The 18,280-nt window shown below is 40.5% G+C and overlaps 1 protein-coding gene and 1 long non-coding RNA gene across 3 annotated transcripts in view; one reads left to right on the forward strand and one right to left on the reverse strand.

The window, feature by feature from the left end:
* adamts9 (ADAM metallopeptidase with thrombospondin type 1 motif, 9) overlaps positions 1 to 18,280 on the reverse strand; it is a 267,099-nt gene that overhangs the window by 66,559 nt on the left and 182,260 nt on the right. The window contains exon 30 of the mRNA XM_072280518.1: positions 2,665 to 2,835. Within this exon, the coding sequence (XP_072136619.1) occupies positions 2,665 to 2,835 (171 nt within the window). The remainder of the gene's footprint in view (positions 1 to 2,664; positions 2,836 to 18,280) is intronic.
* Positions 2,578 to 18,280, forward strand: part of LOC140211083 (uncharacterized) — a 50,986-nt gene continuing 35,283 nt past the window's right edge. For both annotated transcript variants that reach the window (XR_011889380.1, XR_011889381.1), the window contains exon 1: positions 2,578 to 2,852. This is a non-coding gene — a long non-coding RNA (uncharacterized lncRNA). The remainder of the gene's footprint in view (positions 2,853 to 18,280) is intronic.

An 18,280-nucleotide genomic window follows, 5' to 3' on the forward strand; every position in this document is an offset into this window, starting at 1 on the left:
TGCTTTAGATTATATTTTGTTTCTTACAGAACTGAAAAAAAGACTATCCTATTTGCAAATGGCAATTTTTTTAGCCTATACACATTCCTATGAATTAATACCACAACAGAAGGATAACTATTGTGGTAGAGTATAATTGGCATACAAAAACAGAACTGGCAATCGTTGCTTTCCAGGAAGTGCTATAATGCCTTCACAAAATGAAGCAATAAAATTACGCAATTTTATGCCAAACTTTACGATCACCAGCCACGTCAATAGACATGTGAAATGAAGACGAACATGGTATCACATACACATACAAACGCATACTAAAGCAGCACTGCACTCACTAGGACTGGGTGGGTTAACTGTTCCAATGTTGCCACAGAAAGGGAATGGATGCAAGTTATCCTCAGTCCTGAGGGCCACCTAAAAAGAAGTCTTGGCGGATAACTTTCTGAAAGTGGAAGGATATTACAATCTTGACTTGAATCAGCTGATGATGGGCATGATCCTCACACTAAATAATAATAGAACTATTCCAGGATTTGGGACGAATGATTTGGAGAAACGTTTTCATATCCCACCACAGGAATTTACGTTTGTAAGCTCAGTTAGTTAAATACATCTTAAATATAAAATTAGTAACATAAATGGTGATGAAAGCACCAGTTTGCCTTAAAACTTACCTGGTTCAATTATGTCCTTTAGGGAAGCACAATTTTTGATTTTACCCTGTGTGTGATATGGACTATCACAGTGTAACTCTTAATTAACACTCTGAAACTGTGCAGCAAGCCAACAAAGTATACTAAGATGTGACAAAAAATCTAAAATAAAAATGAAACTAGATGGACTACCCTGATACAATAAGGACAAATGCATGCCAGGAGTTCTTCTGGCTAGCATCTGGTGACGTGCCAAGATTAGGAGAACTGTCCAGTAATGCAAAAGCTCGATACTGGTATAGAGTGGAAAGGAAATTGTACTGAAATACAATTTCAGTAGTTAACAGCTTTCCTCAGCTGATAATCCATGCTTGTTAATGTCATGCAGAATTTGGAAAAAGCATGAAGATAGCAACAGCACGAAAAGCTCCCCAGATGGATTGAGGGACTGAGAGAGGCAAGGAAAATTTGGAGAGGGTGTCGTCAGCTCACATGGTTTTTAACCTTTTACTTTCAACCTTGGGTATATATTTCTCCAGTAATAGCTAGTAATGCAAATTTTTGTATCAAAGCAATATTGTTTTCAAACATTTAATTGCTTTATTCTCATGTTTTTGTTTTACATATATATATGTATATGGGTCTATTGAAACTTCAAAAAATAAATTAATTGTTATTGAGAAATTTTATTTTTTATTCAGATCAAAAATAAATGAAGATGCTTTAGAAAGAAAAAATATTTCTGATTTTTATATTAAAGAATTTCAGCAATCTTTTAGTTTTGAGCTCTTTTGATTATTCCTTACGAATACCTAAGATTCCCCAATTGATTTGTTTCTTAAGAAATGGTAAGTATAAGGAATTAAGAGCAGTCAGTGGATTAAATTGCATGCCAGTGTACTCTGACCTTGATGCAATTTCCAAAATTGTTAATACAAGGCCCCCCATAAATTAAGTTCTTACAGATTCAGCATAAATCTACAGGAGAATGCTTTAGTGGCCTAAATGGAGTTTGGTTCTATTCTGTTTCTCTTTTGAAATTGGCTAAATATGAATTTTTTAAAATTTAATCATCTTAAGGTTAAAAATACTAAGATACAAATATAATGTCTTCAGACGAATAGGGCGATAATTGAAGGCTGACAGAAGCACATTGCATATCGGCACTACATTAGTACAAATGTCCGGCAAAAAAAATTAATTTGCGCCATGGCTGTTTGAAGACTTTTCTTGGAAATATGTCTGTAAAATGTTGTACGTTTCCAGAGCATGCACGAATTGCTTGCAGTCTGGAATTCTTTATCAAAGCATCATGACAGATCTAACTTAACTTACTACAGTGGGCTCTCTAATTAATTCCAGGTGCTGGAATTGAGAAAAGGCTGGTTGAGAGAACAGATTTCCTTAAAAAATAAACAAATTTACCTTGCAAAGTTTTGATAGCTTTGGGATCACTTTAAATTGAATCACAAGATTCTTACTGTTAATCAACATGATAAATGAGAAGAAAAATCTGAAAAAAACCTTCAAAATTACAGAGTAGCTAACTGTACAATTTAAATTTTTCATTGCTATTAAGTCAATTATGCCACTCAGTTGTACAATTTGAAGTCTTTTAAACAAATATGTTTGTATTAAACTAGATAAATAGAGGAGTTTGACTTTTGATAGAAAGAATGAATCATGTTACTATAGGATTATAATATACATCAATGGTAGGTTAATTATTAATTTAAACTGAAAAAGTCATTAAACTCCTTCTCTTTCAGTTACATGGTATCTAAAGTGCTATTGAATTGGACATCCTAATTCTATGCTGCAGAGATTTTGTTTCCTCTTACTTATCCGCTCTTTGGCCATACGTCAAACATCCTCCTTAACCACATGAAGCCAGCCATCTGATCCGAGCTTACAAATCACACCTCAAGTAAGACTGGTGCATGCCAGGAAGAGTTCCTTTCTCTTGTTTACTCTGAACAGTGCCTTTGCTGTCTGCTGCAGCTGTTGTACTTACTTTCTCCCATTCTTCAACTTGCCAGCTGTAAAGCAAACATACTCCACTTTGACAGGGTTGAACTGAAGCAGGTTTAGTGGATTGACTGCACTGCGAATCTTCAATGCTTTGATTTGAGATCTGGCACAAGACGGCTCGTTGCTGAATTCCACTTCCACATAAGGCCGAACACTGTAGGATTGGCAGAGGTAAGTAGGTGTTTGAAACTTCTTGTATTTCTGTACAAGTTTAATTTTAACTTTTTTGATGAATATAATATCTAGATTATGTCCTTTTAGAAACTAAAATTTTCACTTATGTTTCTTGAGTGTACTGACATTTCACATCTGAACAACTAAACCATAGTCCCCACAGCCTGACATAGTCACCACTGTCTGGAAAATATAACTAACAAAATTCATGCATTATTCACAAAAGCAAATTACATGAAACGCCTGACCATAATTTATCTACAAAGAACTAAATTGTATCTTGAAGAAATTTCTGATTAATTAACTATATTTTCTCATCTTATGCACACATACACAATACAATCTCATTATTTTACATTACGAAGTTCATTATTTATAATATTTTGTCTTAATTGGAAACGGGCTTTTGAGCTATGCATAGAGTACAATTTGTAAAAAGCAACAAAGCAGACTCTGTGATGTTAACTATATACTTCAAAATGAATTAAACTAATGAATATTAGCATAACTTGCATCAATATTTTAAGAGCACTTATTTAAATTACATCAGCAACTTGCAAACAGTGCTGTAATTTATAGCTGGCTGGAATCTGGGAACTTTGCCCAAAGCTTGGGGGTAGGGTAAAAATACTTCATGATCTTTCAGCCATGGCAGTGAAAAATATTTCTGAAGTAAAAGTCTTTTAAGCATCATAAATATATATACTTTATAACTGTTTTGAAGAATTCAAATGATAGCAAATTGTTCCTAAATCTACAAGTAGGTCACAACTATAAACTCTCTAATTTGGTTAAAATCAATTGAATGCAATGTGGTCTGATGAAAAGTATAGCAATAGCTTGGTTTTAATAACAGATTAGCTTTATTAGTAACTTTGCCTTAAAACTATATGAACCGCACATCGGAAAATAAAGTGCTCATTTTTTCTCAAACGCCTGAGCAACACATTCTTTTAGAAAGGTTAACATAATGCATTATAGAAGTATAACATTACTGATTTGATCAGAACCAGATTTGAAACACCTCATCCAATTCAAAGTGGAACAGATATTTAACTATTCACACGAGAACCTGTTTCCATTTTTATCTTCATAATCCACTTCAATTTGAAATCTGCTATCAAAATCATGTCAATGTACAACTCTGAAGTAAGTATTTTCTAAAAATACGTTCTTAATATTGTCCAAGATAAAATAGCAGCTAATTACTTTGAATATTCATGAAAAATACATTTTTAGAATATTTAATGATCCAAGTATGAGGTGCCTGTTTTTGGATGAAGTTGATGAATAACATTTGAAAAAATGAAAATCACTGAAATTTGCAAAACTAACACCAGCTCTTGATTGTTCAATTAAGTCTTAAAGAAATATTGAACTAAAGGCACACAAACTGTGTGTGGCAGAAATTGAACACATATGAGGGGCTGATTCCATTCTCCGGTTTCTATGTTTCACTATTGAAACATATGTTGACAATTTTGAAAATAAGCAATACTATGCCAGAATGAGTTTTGTTCAATGGGGAGTGCAGTTCCATTCACAGCGATTATGAACATACAAGGCCATTCTGAACTAGCCCATGCCTTTTGAAACATACATCAACTATTTTAGTGCAGAGCAAAAAATAGCATACCCAGTAGGCCTGCAGTTTTCCAGTATGTGCACTTTGCTCAATTCATGCGCTTAAGCAGAAAATGGGAAAGTGATACATTTTAGTGTGCTGGTCATCAGAGAAATTGTATCATAAAAAAGTTCTAAAGGCTGGGGTGATATACTGCGTCCGGTGCTCTCGATGTGGCCTTCTATATATTGGCGAGACCCGACGCAGACTGGGAGACCGCTTTGCTGAACACCTACGCTCTGTCCGCCAGAGAAAGCAGGATCTCCCAGTGGCCACACAGTTCAATTCCACATCCCATTCCCATTCTGACATGTCTATCCACGGCCTCCTCTACTGTAAAGATGAAGCCACACTCAGGTTGGAGGAACAACACCTTATATTCCATCTGGGTAGCCTCCAACCTGATGGCATGAACATCGACTTCTCTAACTTCCGCTAATGCCCCACCTCCCCCTCGTACCCCATCTGTTATTTATTTTTATACACACATTCTTTCTCTCACTCTCCTTTTTCTCCCTCTGTCCCTCTGACTATACCCCTTGCCCATCCTCTGGGTTCCCTTGCCCATCCTCTGGGTTCCCCCCCCTCCTTTGCCTCCTGTCCCATGATCCTCTCATATCCCCTTTGCCAATCACCTGTCCAGCTCTTGGCTCCATCCCTCTCCCCCCTGTCTTCTCCTATCATTTTGGATCTCCCCCTCCCCTTCCCACTTTCAAATCTCTTACTAACTCTTCCTTCAGTTAGTCCTGACGAAGGGTCTTGGCCTGAAACGTCGACTGTACCTCTTCCTAGAGATGCTGCCTGGCCTGCTGCGTTCGCCAGCAACTTTGATGTGTGTTGCTTGAATTTTCAGCATCTGCAGAATTCCTGTTGTTTTAGAAAAGGAAATTAATGATGTTCTGCAGACCCATTAAAGTAAATGTTTATTAGAGGTGCAGAGGTTTAAAAATGATCAAAAATGATTTTTTTATGCAGACAGAAGGCACGATTGAGAGTACTATATGTGTACTATATCAGTATCATAGTAAATGTTGGAAGTTTTGGGACAACAGATGAAATTAATGAAAATAATGGGGAAGTATTCATTAAGAGTAGCACAACTTAAAAGATGTTTGGTCACTTAATCTGGACGGGCCATATCCCAAGTTACTGAGGGAAGTAAGTATAAGGTGTTGCCCACATTCTTTTGGTGTTTTTGAGATGTAGGGCTGGAGCCAGAAAACTGCAAACAATACAATCTCGTCAAAATAAAGGGGAGAAAAATAAAGCTGAAAAATACAGGTCAATTTAGTGCTGGCAATGGGAGTATACCTTGAAACGATAATTTGGGAGAACAGAATAATAAAGAATAACATCATGGATTTAACAGCAAGTAGTTTTTGATACAGTTGATTGAAGTTTTTGAAGAGGTATATGAGAACTATTGATATTGTGCATTTATATTCATGGATTCCACTGTAGGTACAGGTGCTGTCAGCAAAACTGAGATGACAGGATATAAAGCGACCGAGGGATGGAATACGAGTTGAAATGACTGTCATTTCGTAGTCTGGAAAAGTATTCAGTGGATTCTGATTTCACGGTGTTTTGTTTAGTGTCGTTCTGGAAATCTGAGCACACCTCCGAGCTCAATTTTGTTGCATCTTGATGTGATCTCTGCAGTAGCCACATGTGGAGTAATATTTCCCATGTATCTGAAGTGTTAAAAGAGCAACATGGGGCAGATTGGGTTGGAGTGCGCTATTGTCACAGGGTCATGTTGGCTAATATCAGTAATAGGGTAAATGCTAGAATATAATAATGATGCATGTAATAAAAAATCTTTTAAAGAATAACAGGATGTTTCAGAGAAAGATTTTTTCCCCGTTTGGGGACATGGGTGTTCCTGTCAAGGTTAGCATTAATTGCCCATCCGTAATTGCCTTTGAAAAGGTAGTAAGTCTGCCTCCTTAAACCATTGCCGTTTTCTGATGAAGATACTTCCACAGACCTGTCAGCAAGAGAGTTCCATAATTCAGACAGAGTGATAATGAAGGAATGGTGATGTAATGTATTTCCAAGTTAAGGGAGTGCATGACTTAATTAGGATACTGCTATTGAAAGTGATCTAAAGTAACTGTTGTCCCTGTTGTTTTTGGTAGTAGAGGTTGTGAGCTTGCAAAGAGCTGTCAGAGTAGCCTAGGGAATAAGTGCAGTGCATTTTGTAAACGGTACACGCTGCCGTCACTGCGTGATGATGATGGAGGGAATGAACACTTCAGGCGGCTAAAAGGGCACCATTCAAGCAGATGGCTTTGACCTGGATGGAGTGGAGCTTCAATCAAGTAGGCAAGAGGATAGTATACTATTTGTTGCAAATATCTGAATTCCGACCAATTTATGTGGCTGGTCTGGTTGAAGTTTTGATCAATTATGAGATTTTCTTGATGAAAATAACACTGAATTAAAAATTTACCCTCCCTGGCACTTTAGTTGTGCGATAAGTATTTGCCACTTATCTATCCTTGCCTCTGCATTTTCCATGTCTTGCTCCATGAGTCATGGACACCTTCATTTGCCAAGGAGTTGCAAATGTAACTTAACGTGGCACAAGCATCAATGAACATCCCACACCTGACTTGATGGAAAGGAGAAAACTGATTGTTGAAGTGGTTGAAGATGGTTGAGCATAGGACATTGCCTAGAGAAACACTTCTTGTGATGTCCTACAGCCAGATTATTTGAACTTGACAACCTCAATTATCTGTCTTGTGTGACATATGATTCCAGCTATTGGAGTGTTCTCCCTCGGGTGCTCATACCCATGAATTGCAGCTTTAGCAGGGGCATCCAGATGCCACATTTGGCCAAGTATTGCCTTCACATCAAGGACAGGCATTCTCATCTCTAGAATTCAACTCTTTTGGTTTGTAATGAGTTCTGGAGTTGAGTGATCATGGGGAATCTGGGCATTGGCAAGTAGGTTGTTCCAGAATAAATATTGCGTGATGAAAGGAAAATCAAGTTTGACTAACCTAATGTGTTTCTTTGAGGATATGAATAGTAAATAAGATCAGAGAGAACCAATGGACTTTGTATTTTCAGTCAGTTTTCAATTAAGTTCCACACAGGAGGTTGGTAGACAAGCATATTAAGAGCAAAGAATGGGGATAAATAAATCTTTCTCATGTTGGCAAGCTGTTACTGGTGGGATACTGCAAGAATTGGTGCTTTGGCCCTAGGTATTCACAAATGACATCATGATTTTGCTGAGGGGGCTAAATATCATATTTTATGTATGCAGATAATACAAAATATAGATTGTGAGCTGGGAGGAGGATTCATGGGAATACAAACTAGCTGAGTGAGTGGGCAAGAACAGAGCAGACGCAACAAAATGTAGCAAAATATGTGCAGATCCACTTTGCTGCACAAAACAGAAATGCAGAGCACTTTTATTATGGTGAGAAAATGTTGATTATCAAAGGCACCTGGGAGTTCTTGGACACAGATCACTGTATGCCAACATACAGGCGAGGCAAGCAACTTGGAAGGCAAATAGTATGTTGGACTTTATTAGAAGAGGTTTTAAGTACAGGAGTAATGATGTCTTATTGCAATTAACCCTTGGTGTGGCTGCTTTGGTCTCCTTACATCAAAAATAAATATACTTGCCATAGAGAAGGTAAGGTGAAGATTCACCATGTTGATTCTAGTGATGTTTGGTCAAACTGGGCCTGCTTTGTCTAGAGAGTGGAGTGTGACAGATACTTATAGAACTCTTTCAGGGATTGAAGGATGTTTCCCTAGCATTATGGAGAACCAGGGATCAGCATCTCTGAATAATGGATAAAAACTATAATTAGATCTAAAATGAAGAGCAATTTCTTCACATAGAGGTTGGGGAACCTTTGGGATTCTCTACCCCAAAGAGCTTTTGAGACTTTACCACTGAGTTAATTCAAAACAGGGATTCAATATATTTCTCAATATTAATGAATGGGATGTGGAAACAGTGCAGGAAAATGACATTCTTAATTAATAGGTTCAAAGGTCATATAACCTGCTCCTGCTCCAATTACTGAATTGCTGAATAGGAAGGACCATTTCTTGCATCAAAAAGGGCCTTGATCTCTGAAGCACACCCACTAATTCCCAGTATTCAAAACCCATTCACTGAATCTGCAATCCCCTGCCACTTACCTCAATACCAGCCTCCATACAAACAGCAAAACCCAAGATCAATCTCATGTAAATGTCTTGAGGAGCAAGGTCACAAACCCTCTGCATTTCAACACCTAGCAGATCAAAACACTCCACTGCTTCACCTCTGATACATTTTCCTCACCCCTTTACCTTGGCACAAGTCTCTGAAGCCCCTGTGTTTTCCTAGAACAAGCATATACTAGTCAGGCTTCCAGATGACCCAATGCCCCAAAAGTACCCAGAATTAAGAAAATGTGCAGCTGAATCTTTCACATTTTAGATGAGCAACAATCTTTTGGTAATGTCACCCTGGGCTTTGTCATTAAATGCAGAGTACAAAAACTAATAAGTTTAGCCAACGCTGTATAAAACAACAGTTTAGCCACAGCTAAATCTGTGTCCAGTTCTTTGCACTTAACTTCAGGAGAGTGTTGAAAGTTTTGGAGTGGGTACAGAGACAATTTCTTGGATTGTTTCCAAGGATGAGGGACTGTAGCTACACAATGATTTGAGAAGCTGTGGTTCTTTTACAGATTTGTTTAAAATCACAAGAAGTTTGGGTGGAATACAAAAATAGAAACAGCTGAAGGGCTGAAGTACTGATATGAGATGAATAGCATGAGTCACAGGAGACATGAGGTTTTATGCAACAAATGATTAGCATTATAATCTACTGCTTTATAAATGATAGATTAATCTTTGCGTGAGAAATTAAATTGCCATGACATGGTAAAAGAACTGGAGAATGAGATTAACTAGAGTACAATTTCACAGTGTAGGTGCAAGCTTAATGGGCTGAATGGCCTTCCAAATACCATCTAACTCTATAGTTTTATGTGGGATTGAACTCAAATTTCACTCTACATGAATTAAGATGGACATAAATATGGAAAACTCTAAGAGATTAAAAATGAGAAAGCGCGGCAGCATGTTAATAATGCAAAAGTTAGCATTGGTTTGAGCAGCAGCAATTTCAGTGGGAACTCCCATTGAAATTTCTTCCAGAGCTAATTTAGTAATGCTGGAATATGGAGATCAGTATAAAATGATGCAACTGTTGCATTAGTTATAAGGACCTAGAGGGTGTGCGTCTGCCTCTAATGTACTGAACTTCACTCCAGGCCATTTTCCCCCTCCTGATGCTCTTTGTCCTTCATTATTATTTTAAAAGCATAGTATTAAGTCAAGACTTTTTAAAAACTAAGGGAATTGGTGGAATGGGAATTGAGGGAGAATTTGGAGTCAAGGCAAAAACTCATACACTCAGCGATTCAGAACTAGATCCTTCCCCTCTGCCATCCGATTTCTGAAAGGATATTCAAACCATGAACACTGCATCACTTCTCTTTTTGCCTGACTAATTTAACTATTTAATATACACTGTATGTATATACTTCAGTTTTTTTCTCTATTATTATGTATTGCAATGTGATGCTGCTGCAAAGACGAGAAATTTCACGACACACTGTATGCTGGTGATATTAAACCTGATTCTGATTCTGAACTATGACCTTACTGAAAGGTAGTGCAGGTTTGAAAAGTTCTCATTATCGGTAGCTAATCATCTCAGTCCCTGGACATTGCTATTACAGAACTTCTTTAGGAACAACCTAAACACATTGATGAAGGAAGAGCAGTAGATGTAGTGTATGTGGATTTCAGCAAGGCATTTGATAAGGTACCCCATGCAAGGCTTATTGAGAAAGTAAGGAGGCATGGGATCCAAGGGGTCATTGCCTTGTGGATCCAGAACTGGCTTGCCCACAGAAGGCAAAGAGTGGTTGTAGATGGGTCATATTCTGCATGGAGGTCGGTGACCAGTGGTGTGCTTCAGGGATCTGTTCTGGGACCCTTACTCTTCATGATTTCTGTAAATGACCTGGAATAGGAAGTGGAGGGATGGGTTAGTAAGTTTGCTGATGACACAAAGGTTGGGGGTGTTGTGGATAGTGTGGAGGGCTGTCTGGGCTGAGAAGTGGCAGATGGAGTTCAACCCAGATAAGTATGAAGTGGTTCATTTTGGTAGGTCAAATATGATGGCAGAATATAGTATTAATGGTAAGACTCTTGGCAGTGTGGAGGATCAGAGGGATCTTGGGGTCCAAGTCCACAGGACACTCAAGGCTGCTGCGCAAGTTGACTCTGTGGTTAAGAAGCATACGGTGTATTGGCCTTCATCAATCATGGAATTGAATTTAGGAGCTGAGAGGTAATGTTGCTGCTATATAGGACCCTGGTCAGTCCCCACTTGGAGTACTGAGCTCAGTTCTGGTCACCTCACTACAGGAAGGATGTGGAAACCATAGAAAGGGTGCAGAGGAGATTTACAAGGATGTTGCCTGGATCGGGGAGCAAGCCTTATGAGAATAGGTTGAGTGAACTTGGCCTTTTCTTCTTGGAGCGATGGAGGATGAGAGATGACCTGATAGAGGTGTATAAGATGATGAGAGGCATTGATCATGTGGATAGTCGGAGGCTTTTTCCCAGGGCTGAAATGGCTGACACAAGAGTGCACAGGTTTAAGGTGCTCGGGAGTAGGTACAGAGCAGATGTCAGGGGTAAGTTTTTTATGCAGAGAGTAGTGAGTGCGTGGAATGGGCTGCCGGTAATGATGGTGGAGGCGGATACGATAAGGTCTTTTAAGAGACTTTTGGATAGGTACATGGAGTTTAGAAAAATAGAGGGCTATGGGTAACCCTAGTAATTTCTAAGGTAGGGACATGTTTAGCATAACCTAGTGGGCCAAAGGGCCTGTATTGTGCTGTAGGTTTTCTATGTTTCTATGTTTAACCATTTTCAGTTGTTTCACCAGGAACTTCCAAAGTCTGTATCCGTGTGCAAAAATATCTGGGTAATAATTAGGTCTGAGATTTTACAGAACACTTAGCATGAGTACTAGTAATGATTGCCTCCAGATCTGTAGATGTGAACTTCCCACTATTCAGGACATTTACAAAGACAGGTGTGTAAAAAGGGCCCGAAGGATCACTGGGGACCCAAATCACCCCAACCACAAACTGTTCCAGCTGCTACCATCCAGGAAACGGTACTGCAGCATAAAAGCCAGGACCAACAAGCTCCAGGACAGCTTCCACTAGGCCGTCTGACTGCTTAACTCATGCTGACACAACTGTATTTCTATGTTATATTGTTCTATGTTGTACAAACTATTTATTATAAATTACTATAAATTGCATATTGCACATTTAAACGGAGATGTAATGTAAAGATTTTTATTCCTCATGTATATGAAGGGTGTAAGTAATAAAGTCAATTCAATTCAAGAATAAGGGTGAAGGAAGAGGAAGATTTAAAAAAAGAAACAAGAACAGACAAATGCCCCTTTAAGCCAGCTCTATCTTTCAGTTATGTCACAGCTTTCCTGTGTCTATATTCCACTTTTGCACTCATTTTCTATGTCAACCAGTTATGTTAGTTTCCAAAAGTCTCACAACCCAACTTCGAATGGAGTCATTGATTGAAAATCAACAGCCTTCCACAATTTAAATTTCAAGGGTTTACAAGCCTTTACACTCTTCAGAGAACAATCTTCTCATGACAGGACTCCTTCTTATAAATCTATTCTACACTACCTCCAAGGCCAGTATACACTTACTCAATCATTAAGAACAAAACTGTATACATTATTTCAATATGGCCTCTTCAAAGTCCTACACAATGGCTGACAAATTTTCTTAATTTATTCTCCAACCCTCACAATTCTAACACACCCTTTCCTCATTATAGAGTCATAGAACACTACAGTACAGAAATAGGTCCTTCAGCCCTTCTAGTCCATGCCAAATAACTAATCTGCCTAATCTCATCGATGTACACCCAGATCATAGCCCTCCATACTTCTCCCAGCCATGTACCTATCCAAATTTTTCTTAAATGTTGCACTCAAACCCCTGTCTTCCATTTCTGCTGGCAGCTCATTCAACACACTCACCACACCCCCATGACAAAAAGGTCCCCCTCATGTTCCCCTTAGACATTTCATCTTTCACCCTTAACCCATGACCTCTAGTTGTAGTCAAACCCAAAACTCGGTGGATAAAGCCTGCTTGCATTTACCCTATCTATACTCCTCATAATTTTGTATAACTATCAAATCACATCTTAATCTTCTACGTTCTAGGGAATAAATTCCTAACCTATTCAACCTTTCCCTACAACTCAGGTCCCCAAGTGCCAGCAACATGCTTGTAAATTTTCTCTGTACTCTTTCAAACTTATTGATATCTTTCGTTTAGGTAGGTAATGAAAACTGCACAAAATACTCCAAATTAAGCCTCACCAACGTCTTATACAATTTCAACATAAAATTCCAAATCCTGTACTCAATGCATTAATTTATGAAGGCCAATGTGCCAAAGGATTTCTTTACAACCCTATCGATCTGCAATGCCACTTGCAAGGAATTATGGATCCGCATTCCAGATCCCTCTGTTCGACCTCACTCCTCAGTGCTCTACTGATAACCATGTAAGGGCTCTGTATCCTAACTGGTCCTTCCAAAGTGCATCACTTCACACTTGTCTGTATTAAATTCTGCCCGCCATTTTTATACACTCTAGTCCATCTCCCAAGTAAATATAGATGCAAAATATCCACTTAAGGTTTCCCTCATCTCTTTCAGCTACATGCATAGGTTACCACTCTGACCTTTCGGAGGGCTGATTTTGTACCTTGCTATACTTCTGCTCTTACTATATCAGTAAAAGCCCTTAGGATTCTCCTTCACCTTCTCTGTTAGAGCAACCTCATGCCTTCTTTTAGCCCTCCTGATTTCTATCTGAAGTGTTCTCTTACATTTTTTATACTCTTCAAGTACTTCGTGTGTTCCTGTCTGCCTATACCTGCTATGCATCTATTTCTTAACCAAGGCCTCTATAATTCTTAAGAACCAAGGTTCCCTCAACCTTTTATCCTTGCCTTTTATTCTGACAGGAACACACAAAGTCTGTCCACTCAAAATTTGAAGGCTTCCCACTTACCAAGTACATCTTTGCCAGACAACAACCCCTCCTAATCTGCACCTTCCAGATCCTTTCTGACACAAGCAAATTTGGCCTTTTTCCAATTTAGAATCTCAACCCCCTGAGGACCAAACCATAATTATCTTGTACATAATGGTGTTATGATCACTAGAAGCGAAGTGTTCCCCTACACAAACCTCTGGTCGGCTGCCCCGTCTCATTTCCTAATAGGAGATTTAGTATCACACTCTGTCTAGTCGGGACTTCTATGTACTGATTAAGGAAACTTTCCTAAACACATTTGACAAACTCTTTCCCATCCTTTTATAGTATGGGAGTCCAAGTCAATATGTGGAAAGTTAAAATCACCAACTATCACAACCTTATGTCTCTTGCAAGTCTATGATCTCTACAAATTCGGTTCTCTAAATCCCGCAGACTGTTGGTGGTCTATAACATAATGACATTAACGTGGTCTTACTTTTCTATTCCTCATTTCTACCCATAAAGCCTCACCAGATGAGCTCTCCTGTCTGAGCAGTGCTGTGACAATTTGCCTGACTAGTAATACAACTCCTTCCCCTTTAATCCCTTCCGTTCCATCATGTCTAAAACAATGGAACCTCAGAACATTGAGCTGTTCATCTTACCCATTCTACAACCAAGTCTCACTATTGGGGTTACAGTGTCATAATTCCATATGCTGATCTACACCTCAAGCTCATCCACTTCCCTACAATACTCCTTGCATTGAAATATACACAGCTCACAGCATTAGTCCCACCATGGTCAATCTTTTGATTTCTGATTTCTTATGTGGGTTTAACAGCATCTATCTCCACAACCATTCCACTATCTGTTCTGGTGCTTAGGCTCCCATCCCCCTGAAACTCTAGTTTAAATCCTACGGTGTAGCAATAGCAAACCCTCCCATGAGGATATTAGTCCCCATCCAGTTCAGGTGCAAACTGTCCCTTTTGTACAGGTCCCACCTTTCCTGGAAGAGAGCCAAATGATCCAAAGATATGAAGACCTCCCTCCTGCAGCATCTCCTTAGCCACGTGTTAAACTGTATGTCTTCCTATTTCTGATCTCACTAGCATGTGGCACGGGTAACAATCATGAGATCACAGCCCTGGAGATAGTGTTTGTTAACTCAGCACCTAACCCCCTGAATTCACTTTGCAGGACCTCGTCACCCCTGTTACCTGTGTCTTTGGTACCTACATGAACCACGACCTCTGGCTATTCACCCTCCCGCTTAAGAATGCTGCGGATTTAGAACATAGAACATAGAATAGTACAGCACAGTACAGGCCCTTCGGCCCACAATGTTGTGCCGACCCTCAAGCCCTGCCTCCCATATAAGCCCCCACCTTAAATTCCTCCATATACCTGTCTAGTAGTCTCTTAAACTTCACTATTGGTATCTGCCTCCACCACTGACTCAGGCAGTGCATTCCACGCACCAACCACTCTCTGAGTGAAAAACCTTCCTCTAATATCCCCCTTGAATTTCCCACCCCTTACCTTAAAGCCATGTCCTCTTGTATTGAGCAGTGGTGCCCTGGGGAAGAGGTGCTGGCTATCCACTCTATCTATTCCTCTTATTATCTTGTACACCTCTATCATGTCTCCTCTCATCCTCCTCCTCTCCAAAGAGTAAAGCCCTAGCTCCCTTAATCTCTGATCATAATGCATACTTTCTAAACCAGGCAGCATCCTGGTAAATCCCCTCTGTACCCTTTCCAGTGCTTCCACATCCTTCCTATAGTGAGGTGACCAGAACTGGACACAGTACTCCAAGTGTGGCCTAACCAGAGTTTTATAGAGCTGCATCATTACATCGCGACTCTTAAACTCTATCCCTCGACTTATGAAAGCTAACACCCCATAAGCTTTCTTAACTACCCTATCCACCTGTGAGGCAACTTTCAGGGATCTGTGGACATGTACCCCCAGATCCCTCTGCTCCTCCACACTACCAAGTATCCTGCCATTTACTTTGTACTCTGCCTTGGAGCTTGTCCTTCCAAAGTGTACCACCTCACACTTCTTTGGGTTGAACTCCATCTGCCACTTCTCAGCCCACTTCTGCATCCTATCAAAGTCTCTCTGCAATCTTTGACAATCCTCTACATTATCAACAACACCACCAACCTTTGTGTCATCTGCAAACTTGCCAACCCACCCTTCTACCCCCACATCCAGGTCGTTAATAAAAATCACAAAAAGTAGAGGTCCCAGAACAGATCCTTGTGGGACACCAGTAGTCACAATCCTCCAATCTGAATGTACTCCCTCCACCACCACCCTCTACCTTCTGCAGGCAAGCCAATTCTGAATCCACCTGGCCAAACTTCCCTGGATCCCATGCCTTCTAACTTTCTGAATAAGCCTACCATGTGGAACCTTGTCAAATGCCTTACTAAAATCCATATAGATCACATCCACTGCACTACCCTCATCTATATGCCTGGTCACCTCCTCAAAGAACTCTATCAGGCTTGTTAGACACGATCTGCCCTTCACAAAACCATGCTGACTGTCCCTGATCAGACCATGATTCTCTAAATGCCTATAGATCCTATCTCTAAGAATCTTTTCCAACAGCTTTCCCACCACAGACGTAAGACTCACTGGTCTATAATTACCCGGACTATCCCTACTACCTTTTTTGAACAAGGGGACAACATTCGCCTCCCTCCAATCCTCCGGTACCATTCCCGTGGACAATGAGGACATAAAGATCGTAGCCAGAGGCTCAGAAATCTCTTGTCTTGCCTTGTGGAGCAGCCTGGGGAATATTCCGTCAGGCCCCGGGGACTTATCTGTCCTAATGTATTTTAACAACTCCAACACCTCCTCTCCCTTAATATCAACATGCTCCAGAACATCAACTTCACTCATATTGTCCTCACCATCATCGAGTTCCCTCTCATTGGTGAATACCGAAGAGAAGTATTCATTGAGGACCTCACTCACTTCCACAGCCTCCAGGCACATCTTCCCACCTTTATCTCTAATCGGTCCTACCTTCACTCCTGTCATCCTTTTTTTCTTCACATAACTGAAGAATGCCTTGGGGTTTTCTTTTACCCTACTTGCCAAGGCCTTCTCATGCCCCCTTCTTGCTCTTCTCAGCCCCTTCTTAAGCTCCTTTCTTGCTTCCCTATATTCCTCAATAGACCCATCTGATCCTTGCTTCCTAAAACTTACGTATGCTGCCTTCTTCCACCTGACTAGATTTTCCACCTCACTTGTCACCCATGGTTCCTTCACCCTACCATTCTTTATCTTCCTCACCGGGATAAGTTTATCCCTAACATCCCGCAAGAGATCTCTAAACATCGACCACATGTCCATAGTACATTTCCCTGCAAAAACATCATCCCAATTCACACCCACAAGTTCTAGCCTTATAGCCTCATAATTTGCCTTTCCCCAATTAAAAATTTTCCTGTGCTCTCTGATTCTATCCTTTTCCATGATAATGCTAAACGCCAGGGAGCGGTGGTCACTGTCCCCCAGATGCTCACCCACTGAGAGATCTCTGACCTGACCCGGTTCATTACCTAGTACTAGATCTAGTATGGCATTCCCCCTGGTCGACCTGTCCACATACTGTGACAGGAATCTGTCCTGGACACACTTAACAAACTCTGCCCCATCTAAACCCTTGGAACTAATCAGGTTTCAATCAATATTACGGAAGTTAAAGTCACCCATGATAACAACCCTGTTATTTTTGCACCTTTCCAAAATCTGCCTCCCAATCTGCTCCTCTGTATCTCTGCTGCTACCAGGGGGCCTATAGCATACCCCCAGTAGAGTAACTGTTCCCTTCCTGTTCCTGACTTCCACCCATATGGACTCAAAAGAGGATCCTGCTACATAACCCACCCTTTCTGTAATAGTATCCCTGACCAGTAATGCCACCCCTCCTCACCTTTTTCCGCCCTCCCTATCCCTTTTAAAGCACTGAAATCCAGGAATATTGAGAATCCATTCCTGCCCTGGTGCCAGCCAAGTCTCTGTCATGGCCACTATATCATCATTCCATGTCTGTATCCAGGAGGTCCCTGACCCTGGCGCCCGGAAGGCAATGTGTCATCCATAAACCTTGTTCTCATCCACAGAAACTCCTTTTTGTCCCCCTAACCAATGAATCTGCTGTCACTGCACCTCACCCCTTCTGATCTCCTCCCTTCTGAGCCTTGGAGCCAGACTGAGTACCAGATATCTGACCACGATGCATTTCCTCAGTTAGGTCATCCATTCCCAGCCCCCGCCAACAGTATCTGATGTGGTATATCAGTTGTTGGAGGGAATGGACTCTGAACTGGCTGTCTATCCTCTTTCCTCTCCTGTCACTCAGTTACCTCTGTCCTGTACCGTTGGTGTAACTACCTCCCTGTACGTTCTGTCTGGGGTGTCAGGGAGGGGTAACACCTCTGGTGGGGGAACATGTTGCGTCCTTTCAAGGTGGTTTATCCACCTTTGGTCCCCACCTGGCATTCAGCTCTCACCTGTGGCTCCCCGTAGCTGTTTGCATGCGACAGCAGCTACACCCCGGGCAACGGCTTTGACAAGCCGGCTAAACCAGGTGAGGGTAGCTGACGGGTCTCAAACCC

The sequence above is a fragment of the Mobula birostris genome, chromosome 16, assembly GCF_030028105.1.
Source record: "Mobula birostris isolate sMobBir1 chromosome 16, sMobBir1.hap1, whole genome shotgun sequence".
Classification (NCBI taxonomy): domain Eukaryota; kingdom Metazoa; phylum Chordata; class Chondrichthyes; order Myliobatiformes; family Myliobatidae; genus Mobula; species Mobula birostris.